The 11,812-nt window shown below is 32.0% G+C and overlaps 1 protein-coding gene across 3 annotated transcripts in view; it reads right to left on the reverse strand.

The window, feature by feature from the left end:
• The window catches only part of LOC111635047, a 57,761-nt gene that overhangs the window by 10,128 nt on the left and 35,821 nt on the right, over window positions 1–11,812 (reverse strand). For 2 of the 3 annotated variants that reach the window (XM_023379897.1, XM_023379896.1), the window contains exons 2-3: window positions 7,404–7,474; window positions 781–1,113 (exon numbers count right to left, since the gene is read on the reverse strand). In XM_023379897.1, the coding sequence (XP_023235665.1) occupies window positions 781–1,113; window positions 7,404–7,474 (404 nt within the window). Of the gene's footprint in view, window positions 1–780; window positions 1,114–7,403; window positions 7,475–10,592; window positions 10,945–11,812 lie in introns of those variants that run through there. The other variant, XR_002758332.1, reaches the window with a different exon arrangement.

An 11,812-nucleotide genomic window follows, 5' to 3' on the forward strand; every position in this document is an offset into this window, starting at 1 on the left:
TTGTAAGCAGTTTCCAACAAACTTTAATACATTTTTTCTATTTCTGAAAATTTCTACGTAATTCAAAGATAACTATTAATACATATTTTATACAGCATTATTATTATTATTATTATTATTATTATTATTTTGGAGGCTGCAGAACATATAAAATTACTTTAAAAAATTAAAAATAATTATATCATTTGATTTCAAGATTTATTTTATATCTTAAAAATAATTAATTATATTACAGGATTTCCCAGGATCCCAGGAAAGTTTGCTTTTTCTCGAAATCCCAGGACAAGCAAAGGACAGAAAAATGAGAAACTCTACTAGCTATGTTGTCTGGCATACTGGGTGATAGTTAAGAGTTCCTTATTCCCATCTTGAGTGTCAGACAAATGGGTGAAGGCCTGATGAATTAAGGCTTCAGTGCCCTAATCCTCAGGCCTTTACCCATTTGTCAGGCCATCAGAAGAAAAACAGATTGCAAGAAGAGGCAGGAATGAAGATCAGATGATGTATAGGTTTCCTGTAGACTTTAGTTGATATGTGTCCATTGGATAAGGTAAGATGGTGGATATTAGTTATATGTGAAGTGTTTATTAATGTATATCCAGTTTTGAGTAGTTGAATTTATAATTCTTATTGTTTGGGTTATTTCAGCTTAGCGCACACTCAATTTAGTACCAATTTCAGTGACAAAAAAGTAGCAGCACTGAATTGAAGCTTGACTGTATATCTATTTAATATATTTTGAAGAATATATTTTTTATATTCAATAAGTTGATAGGTTACCTTTTCACATTTTGAAGATTGAGAATTTACTTGAAAAGAATTATCATAATTAGCTGCACACTCTGGTAAACCATTACTTTTATCACTTTTATTACTTAAATTTCCATTTTTTTTAACTTTCTTTGAAGAATCCTCTGTAACTGAATCTATATCATTATCAAGATTTTTTGTACTTGATTTAAACACATTTAAAATTTCTACATCTGAATCTTCTTTATAATTTATTCGTTTTAAATTAGTCAGTCTGCTTGAAGATGCTGTGGTTGATGTTAATAATCTTCTTCTCTTCAACCTGTAGTCTGGATCTAATTTTTTCGTTTTAAATTCTTTATACTATAAAACAAAAATTATTTTATTGTATAAACACCAGAATTTTAAAAGTTATTATAAAAATTATTTTATTTTAAAATAAATCTAAAGTTACATTGAAGAAATGTTAAATTAGATATACAGTCATACCCTGGACTTACGCAATAGGTGGGACCGAGCGATAACCGCGTAAGTCGAATTCACATAAGTCGGGGTATAATTTTGCATATAAATACATACAAATTATTTTTAATTGGGACCGGAGACTAAAGAAAACAATAATTTAGAAAAAAAATGTTTAGTAAAATCTTAGATAATACATACGTATAACAAAATATATTATTATACAATTTTTCACATTAACTTGATTATCACACCATAATTTTAACATTGTTTCCATCTCAGCGATAATACCTTGACATTTACGAATGATGCTTGAATTTAAAGATTGAGCATTTTTTACAGCTTCGAGAATTTTTTCTTTACCTTTTATAATTGTTCTGACCATCGATTCCGGTAGATCAAACTTCTTTGCCAATTCACAAATTTTCATTTTTGTATCGAAGTCTTTAATAATGTTAACTTTACACGTACATTCCAAAGATAAAGTTTTTCTTTTCTTGTTTGATGCAGAAGAATCAGTTCTACTTCATTTGGATGACATAGTAGAGTGTTAAGATTAATCATATTCGTTATTGTAAACCGCGCTTAAGTTAGGCGTTATCTGTTCATTTCTTTTGTATGTCCGACGATCAAAAGACCGCTTGGGATTGAGTCTGTTTATAATTTGAAAGGTAATCTTGTCAGTTGTATATACAAAAGGTAAATTGTTTACAAAATGAGTCTTTGTTTATTATATGATAAATGTATACTTTTTTCGTCAATTGTTCACGATTGCAGATGCCTTTTGTGTAAAATCCAAGTCGGATGTATGTAAGCTAATAAATGTTCTCGTTAATCTTATCTCGCCTTCTGGTTCATTCACGGTTACAAGAAATCACCACATAGTCTCGAGTCTCCGTAGATATAACAAACAGAAATAAATTACACAAAATAAATTATAGCTATGCGTCGATTCCGCACGACATGTCCGAACATTAAGCTGAACAATAGTGTGGGGGAGAGTGAATAATCAAGAGTTGCGTGGCGCTCAAACAAAAGACGAATCGACGAGATTTGAAAATCGCGTAACTCTGGGTTCGCGTAAGTCGGGGTATGAATGTATAAATATATTAAGATTCTAAGAATCCTGTAATTACAAAATATTAAAGTTTTATATTCATTTCTGATTTATATGTAAAAATAAATGGTAAAATTATTAATACTTTTTAAAATTATAACACAAAGCTTTAAAATATATATGTAAACACAATTTTCAAATACTTCCTCTATGAAGATTTTTTTTTACATTGAAAGGAATGCCCTAGGCTATGCAATACAACATGGAGTTACCAGATTTTGTTTCTTTTCATTCTACTTAAAAAGACTTATAATTTTCTTTAACACATTAACTGCCACCTGTAATATGATATTTTGCATATTTACCAGCCACAATGAGAAAATTTGATATTTAATATTTTATTATAATGTAAATAGAAGGATTGTTATATAACAGTCAGTAGAGTGAAGATAAAAAAAATCAGAACCAGCCACGCAAGGGAAGTGCAATGTGATGGAGGCAGTCCTATGACAACCTTACTGTGTGTAGTCAAGCATTGTCCTGTTGGAAAATAGATCTTGCCATGAGAGGAAACACATAGCTGCAGGATGTCAGTAGCATTCCACCGAGCTATCATGGTCCTTGGATCACTACTAGAGGTGACTGGCTGTTCTATGTAATGGCACCCCAGACCATCACACCAGCTGTGGGGACAGTGTGCCACTCCAAAGCATATGCAGGATTGAGATGTTCACCATGGGACTTCCAGATACAAACACAGCCATCATCAATGCCCAAACTGAACCTGATTTGTCACTGTAGTCACTAAACCTGGTTCCATTCTGTAGCAGTCTAATCCAATTGGGAGTGACACCACTTCAAATGGTGATGTGACTCGTCTCCAAATGGAGACGACTGTGGATGGTATCAATGCATCACATGTAATGGCTGCCGCAATACCAAATGCTACTCACCCAGGTGCCTCGAAATGGTATGGACAGATACAGGGGCTTGTAATAATGGTGCCACCTGTGTCCAGATGGCGGACAATGATATGGTCAGCTGTGTGTGTGCTTGTTGGAGAACCAGGCTGTCCTCTCAGCTAGTGGTCCGTCGTGGGTGTCCTGAGCCTGGGTGCCATATGTGAGAGCTCGGTCTCATCCACTGGTCCCAAAACCTTCTCACAGTGTTGTCAAAATGGCCAAGGTGGCAGGCTATTCAGTGAGATGACCATCCAACTTTTCTCAAGCAGATGATCCTTCCCCTCTCAAACTCAGTTAGTTGTTCATATGGTCTTTGATTGTGACATAAAGGCATCTTTAGTGATACAGCATCTCTCTGCAACAGGTAAACTACAGATACGATGCCTTTGTGTGCTTTTTTATAGGCCAAGGGAAGTGCACTTTAATGCCCTCTGCTAGCATTATGCAATAAGCCATTACACTATAACTCTAATCATTTCCATACCTACACTTCTTTACCACCACACCAGAGAATAATATAATTCTCTTTCTAACCTGTTACTGGTGCGTCTACTACGTTGTAACAAACCAAAAACAAACCAAAACTAACGTTTTCGAACCCTTATACCGGTTCTTCTTCAGGCTTTTTCAAATCTCTGATGGAAAATGCAGCTCATAAAAACTTTAAATTCAAAATATGTAAGTTCGAATGCACGTTTCCCGTTTCCGTCATTGTATGTCATGTGCAGTCGACTCCAAAATGGATATCATAAATTACCATTCATAAACGCTAGCCACGCTGTTGATAACGTAATCTCTTCTTTATAATTGATGCATTGATTATCCTTAAGGTTAGCCAAATATATGCTGGCCGCCTCTAGCCATCTGATATGGTGTACTTGCCGTGTGGTGTAAATTTTCGAACCCTTATACTGGTTCTTCTTCAGGCTTTTTCGAATCTCTGATGGAAAATGCAGCTCATAAAAACTTTAAATTTGAATTATCCGCACCACACGGCAAGTACACCATATCAGATGGCTAGAGGCAGCCAGCATATACTTAGCTAACCTTAAGGATAATCAATGCATCAATTATAAAGAAGAGATTACGTTATCAACAGCGTGGCTAGCGTTTATGAATGGTAATTTATAATATCCGTTTTGGAGTCGACTGCGCATGACATACCGACGAAAACGGAAAACGTGCATTCGAACATACGTATTTCGAATTTAAAGTTTCTATGAGCTGCATTTTCCATCAGAGATTCGAAAAAGCCTGAAGAAGAACCGGTATAAGGGTTCGAAAACGTTAGTTTTGGTTCGTTTTTGGTTCGTTACGACGTAGTAGACGCACCTGTAACAGGTTAGAAAGAGAATTACATTTCCATACCTGTTTGAGACTTGTCTGCATGCCAAGTTTTACAGCAATACTACAACTCCTTCTTGGTGTGCTAATTTTTATGTCAATAAGTGTACTTGGCTAGCAAAGTTCTATCTACTAATTACTTCTTTTTGTGAATCACATCTATTTTCAGACAACATGGAACAAGACCAAAAATATGGCTCCTCATCAATAATGATGTCAGACTTTTCTCAATGCTAAAAAATCATAAAGCTCTAAATAACTCCAAATTCCATCCATGATATAACCAAGCTTTATACATCCCAACATATATAAACATAAATATTGGACTTGCCAGGAAAATATTGATAATTCAGATTCATCTGAATAAATACTCCTTTTATATAAATAATATCTATATTAAAATAATAAGGGACAGTTGTTACTCATGCAAAAGCAAGGATTATTCAATACACTATATCATTACAGAATGTCAAGTATTGTCATCTATTCATAAATCAAATGGTATTCAAGATGGCTTTAATTTAACATCAGAAAACAATTCTTGGAACCACTTAGTAAATCTGAATAAACTCCAAACATATAAGATTTATAACGTTTTTATCCAAATATCCAAAATAATTAAAGATTAAATTATGTAACATGATTGAGATTAAACTAAAGAACAATATATATACATAAAGTTATAATTATTTTGTTATGTTATTAAAACTATTATGCCACCTTCATAACAGAGATTATTCCAATATATATAAAAGATTTTGGTTGATTGATTTAGACAGAACAAAAATTTTCAAAGAAATACATCAAGAGAAAATTTCTAGTCAATTGAGAGATTGTGGATTTATAAGAAAGGCAAAAAAGTATTGTAATTAATGTTAAGGATTTAGAAGTGTTTCCATTGACATAGAAATAACTAGTCAAAAAAAATCTAATTTTTAAAATTTTTTTATTGATTTGGTTGGAAAGTTCATAGCGATTTTTAAGAGAAATAAAATAAACTGTTTTAAAACTAAAAATATACTTTTATTCTATTACATATGTGCCACTGTTTTTAATGATATGTTGCCATCTATGAGGGAGCTTTATGATACCCTCTTCATACTTTCCAGTTTTTCCCACAAAAAAACTGATCCATGTGGTTTTTGCAAGCTTCCAAAGTGTCAAAGTTTTTATCATGAAGGGAATTTTGCAGAGAACGGAACAAATAGTGGTCTAATGGGACAAGGTCGGGTGAGTATGAGGGGTGAGGTAAAACATCCCAGCCTAGTTCCAATAATTTTTGTTGTGTTCATAATGACGTGTGCAGTCTGGCATTATCTTGGTGAAACACAATGCCTTTTCTATTGGCCAGTTCCAGATGTTTTTCTTTAATTGCCATGTTCAGTTTATCCAATTGGGAACAATACTTATCAGAATCAATTGTTTGATTCTGTAGAAGCAGCTCATAGTACAGGATTCCTTTCCAATCCCACCAGACTGTGAGCATGACCTTCTTTGGATGAAGACTAGCCTTTGGAGTTTTTAATGGTGGTTCATTTTTCTTACCCCATGATCATTTTTGGCTGATGTTATAAACAATCCACTTTTCATCACCTGTCACTAAACGCTTCAGAAAAGGGTCATTTTCATTTCATCTTTCAAAAGAATCACAAATGGAGATGCGATCCAGTAAGTTCTTTTCCGTTAAGTCATGAGATATCCAAATGTCATAAAGATTCACACATCAGAGCTTCTTTAGATGTTGAAATATGGTACTGTTTGATGACTTCACTATGTCTGCAATTTCTCAAGTTGTATAATGAGAGTTTTCATCCAATAATGCGTTGATCTGGTCCTCTTCAATAATGGGAGGTATTCCTGAGTGGGGAGCATCTTCAAGGCTGAAATTACCCACTTTAAATTTTGCAAACCACTTTCGAACAGTTGATTCTTCTACAGCACTCCCACCATAAACATCATATATCTTTTTTGCTGTTTGTACAGAATTTTTTCCTTTATAATAAAAAAAAGAAACAAGTATCGATAATACATGTTGTTTGCATCCATTTTGCAATAAGACAAATTAAACAATATTTGAATAATCTTAATGGCTTTTTTTATAACAGACACGTCTCAAGGTCATTTATCGTAATATTCATTGGTTTGTACAATTCTAATCATTTTCATGTCAATCAGTGTCTCAACTGTCAGCTATCAAAAATTGCTACAAACTTTCCGAACAACCCAATATATCATATGCATTCACATGATGAAATGTCCATAAGTGATCCAAATACTACACTCTCAATAACCAAAAACCAGCAAAGTAACGCACAGAAATCCAGCAAATGTTTTCTTCCATCTTAAATGAATATCATCAGGCTATGTTGTTTGATCTAGGAACTGCTCAAGATAAAAGTGTAAATGTCTACACCACCACCACTTATCATTTGCATACACAAGAACATTGTTTCAATAATCATAATAACTTTGAATGTTCTTTATCATGTTTCTTTATAGAGTTGTATAATGGCACAAGACAGAAAACAAGAAAATTAGGACCATTAGGACTACACAGACTACATGTGGCTTGAGCTCATGTGGCCCACTACAGTCTGCTGCTGGGTTACAGGTTGTTCATGACTACTTTAGACAAAGTAAAAGCTGTTTGTCACTGAAAGTTAAAGTTGGTAAATGATCTACACCCATTTTCAAATTGACTTTTACATGTAAAGCTGTGGATTGTGTTCAAATTGTAATAATGATCTGATTTACATGACAAAAATTTTTTAAAAAGTACTAAGAACTTTTAATAAAAATATTCATAGTTTAAAACTTATTGTACTTACTTTCTTTTCTTTAATTTTTCTTTTATTTTTATCTATACAATTGGAATCATAATCACTGTCAGAAGAGGAATCTAAAATATCANTGATTGATGGAATGTTTGTACATAGCAACTTGCATGGAATGTGCTTTTGTTGAATTTATATATATTTTTCACAGGTTCAGGATTGCACTATCCTCTTTACAGTTGATGGCTTTTGACTTTTGGGTCCCTCTGTACATCTCCATTAACTCCAGATATCTGATATGTGATCTATCTGCTGTTCTACGTACAGGGTTCCTACTCAAATTTTTGTTTTGAATTCCCTGACTTTCCTTGACCCTCACATTTCTTAGGGTGGAATATCGATATAATAAAACAACATTTACTGAACATTGAATACATCTAGCCCTCTTTTTGCACAGTTGATATGATTCAAAGACTTCCACATTAAAAAAATACCGTACACACATCCTGTAGAAAAATGTTTGATAGAATCCACAACTTCAGTGTAATGAAAAAATAAGCAATTTACTAACAAAACACAAGCTTTTTATTTTATCATCATTTATCATTATTATTTGTATGTAAATCTAGTAAATACAAGGTAACGTAAATCAACAAACAGTATTCTTTGATAAACAAATAGTACTGAACTGTGTTTAAAATGAACTCTTGACTTAGAAACACGTAATTTTAAAATCAATCTTTCAACAAAAAGAGTAACTTTTTTTAAACAGCAATGTAATTTTAACAAAAAGTTAAATTTAAAAATTTTTAAATAAAGCATTTTTCCTACAAAGAAAAAATCAATGATTGTACATAAAGAGGAATAGATGTAAGTTGATAGCTGCATTATTTCTCATGGCTTTACAAATTTCTAATTGTTCTAAATATCTAAGCCATTTTTTGTGGGAGGTGTTATGTTGAAGGTGTGCTCAGTTGAAATGTACAGTACATCTATGTTTGAGTCATAGGCGAAGATTGTTAATGCCATATTGGCAAACCCTTTCATGATGGAAGTCCAATGTTCTTTGAGGTAAGTGTTTAAAGCTCACCCTGTAGCACCCATATATTGTAAGTTATGGTTGGCTCTGTGACCCAAAAAAAGGAATAGTATAAACACCAGGTTGGAGGTGCATATCTGGATGGTATTTAGTATTGCAGAGGAGGATGAAAATTGAGAGACTTCTGAAAGCTAACAAAAAGTTATTGTTTCTGGCCATCTCCTTGTACAGGGCAGACAGTCTCCTGTTGTACATAATAGCTTTGTATACAATGTGCAGGACTAACTATTAGGCATGCCAGAGGCAGTGGAATGACAATGAATTAGACCTTTGATGGTGTTCAGAGAGTAGCCATTAGGGTTTCTCTAATGGGATCCTGGCTGTTTTTTAACCCCGGGAAATCCCACAAATTTCTTAAAAGTTCACTTTTTTCTTATTTTGTCTTAAGGTTGAGGAAATTTTGCAAATAGAAAGTATAATTAACTCATAAACTGTCAGAATACATCTGTATTAATTTTAAGTCTGCTTATTTGTTTTTTAAATTTTTCTNCCCGGGAAATCCCACAAATTTCTTAAAAGTTCACTTTTTTCTTATTTTGTCTTAAGGTTGAGGAAATTTTGCAAATAGAAAGTATAATTAACTCATAAACTGTCAGAATACATCTGTATTAATTTTAAGTCTGCTTATTTGTTTTTTAAATTTTTCTTCGTTATGGCATGTCACAGATTGTTAATAATCAATATGTAGCCTATTTTTGGCAGGACACTGAAAATTCTTTACTTTTTAAGACCTGTAATATCTTGAATAATTATTCAAGATATTGCACATATGTTGTCTTAATTTTTAACCATGCCCAGTAGCTTCAATAGTTGCATTATGTCAGATTGTGCAAATTGGGCAAGGATACAAACAAGTATGAAGTATGCAAGTATAAAGTTTTTCTTCATAAACCTGATTATTAAAGCCAAATGAACTGCCGAATTATTGGACTATAAATGTGATGCTGCTATTAAAGCAGCTGCGGTAGACAAATAAAGAATACTAGACAGCAAAAAAGTACTGTAACGCATTTCAAAAACAAACTAGAAATCTTCAAGGCTACAAGTAAAAAAACACAACATTTGTCTTCTCTTAAATGCATTATAAACTATTCCACCCACATCAATTAAATCAGAAAGGGCATTCTGGATAGCAGGATTTTTCATTACTAAAATAAGAACCAGATTGAGTGATCGGAGTATTGATCATTTTGGCTTTTTAAAATCTTATTATAAAAATTTACAATAATATTTTGTATTATTGTAAATTGTATTTGTTTTATTTAAAAAACAAAAATTACCTTCTAAGTTAGAAGTTTGATCTAAGTTTATTGTTTTTTTTAAATTTTCAACTTGATTCAAAGGCTTTTTTTTTTTTGTTGTAAACAGTTTCCAACAAACTTTAATACATTTTTTCTATTTCTGAAAATTTCTACGTAATTCAAAGATAACTATTAATACATATTTTATACAGCATTATTATTATTATTATTATTATTATTATTATTATTATTTTGGAGGCTGCAGAACATATAAAATTACTTTAAAAAATTAAAAATAATTATATCATTTGATTTCAAGATTTATTTTATATCTTAAAAATAATTAATTATATTACAGGATTTCCCAGGATCCCAGGAAAGTTTGCTTTTTCTCGAAATCCCAGGACAAGCAAAGGACAGAAAAATGAGAAACTCTACTAGCTATGTTGTCTGGCATACTGGGTGATAGTTAAGAGTTCCTTATTCCCATCTTGAGTGTCAGACAAATGGGTGAAGGCCTGATGAATTAAGGCTTCAGTGCCCTAATCCTCAGGCCTTTACCCATTTGTCAGGCCATCAGAAGAAAAACAGATTGCAAGAAGAGGCAGGAATGAAGATCAGATGATGTATAGGTTTCCTGTAGACTTTAGTTGATATGTGTCCATTGGATAAGGTAAGATGGTGGATATTAGTTATATGTGAAGTGTTTATTAATGTATATCCAGTTTTGAGTAGTTGAATTTATAATTCTTATTGTTTGGGTTATTTCAGCTTAGCGCACACTCAATTTAGTACCAATTTCAGTGACAAAAAAGTAGCAGCACTGAATTGAAGCTTGACTGTATATCTATTTAATATATTTTGAAGAATATATTTTTTATATTCAATAAGTTGATAGGTTACCTTTTCACATTTTGAAGATTGAGAATTTACTTGAAAAGAATTATCATAATTAGCTGCACACTCTGGTAAACCATTACTTTTATCACTTTTATTACTTAAATTTCCATTTTTTTTAACTTTCTTTGAAGAATCCTCTGTAACTGAATCTATATCATTATCAAGATTTTTTGTACTTGATTTAAACACATTTAAAATTTCTACATCTGAATCTTCTTTATAATTTATTCGTTTTAAATTAGTCAGTCTGCTTGAAGATGCTGTGGTTGATGTTAATAATCTTCTTCTCTTCAACCTGTAGTCTGGATCTAATTTTTTCGTTTTAAATTCTTTATACTATAAAACAAAAATTATTTTATTGTATAAACACCAGAATTTTAAAAGTTATTATAAAAATTATTTTATTTTAAAATAAATCTAAAGTTACATTGAAGAAATGTTAAATTAGATATACAGTCATACCCTGGACTTACGCAATAGGTGGGACCGAGCGATAACCGCGTAAGTCGAATTCACATAAGTCGGGGTATAATTTTGCATATAAATACATACAAATTATTTTTAATTGGGACCGGAGACTAAAGAAAACAATAATTTAGAAAAAAAATGTTTAGTAAAATCTTAGATAATACATACGTATAACAAAATATATTATTATACAATTTTTCACATTAACTTGATTATCACACCATAATTTTAACATTGTTTCCATCTCAGCGATAATACCTTGACATTTACGAATGATGCTTGAATTTAAAGATTGAGCATTTTTTACAGCTTCGAGAATTTTTTCTTTACCTTTTATAATTGTTCTGACCATCGATTCCGGTAGATCAAACTTCTTTGCCAATTCACAAATTTTCATTTTTGTATCGAAGTCTTTAATAATGTTAACTTTACACGTACATTCCAAAGATAAAGTTTTTCTTTTCTTGTTTGATGCAGAAGAATCAGTTCTACTTCATTTGGATGACATAGTAGAGTGTTAAGATTAATCATATTCGTTATTGTAAACCGCGCTTAAGTTAGGCGTTATCTGTTCATTTCTTTTGTATGTCCGACGATCAAAAGACCGCTTGGGATTGAGTCTGTTTATAATTTGAAAGGTAATCTTGTCAGTTGTATATACAAAAGGTAAATTGTTTACAAAATGAGTCTTTGTTTATTATCTGATAAATGTATACTTTTTTCGTCAATTGTTCACGATTGCAGATGCCTTTTGT

The sequence above is a fragment of the Centruroides sculpturatus genome, unplaced genomic scaffold (genome assembly GCF_000671375.1).
Source record: "Centruroides sculpturatus isolate CEXI.00-Female unplaced genomic scaffold, Cexi_2.0 scaffold795, whole genome shotgun sequence".
Lineage (NCBI taxonomy): Eukaryota > Metazoa > Arthropoda > Arachnida > Scorpiones > Buthidae > Centruroides > Centruroides sculpturatus.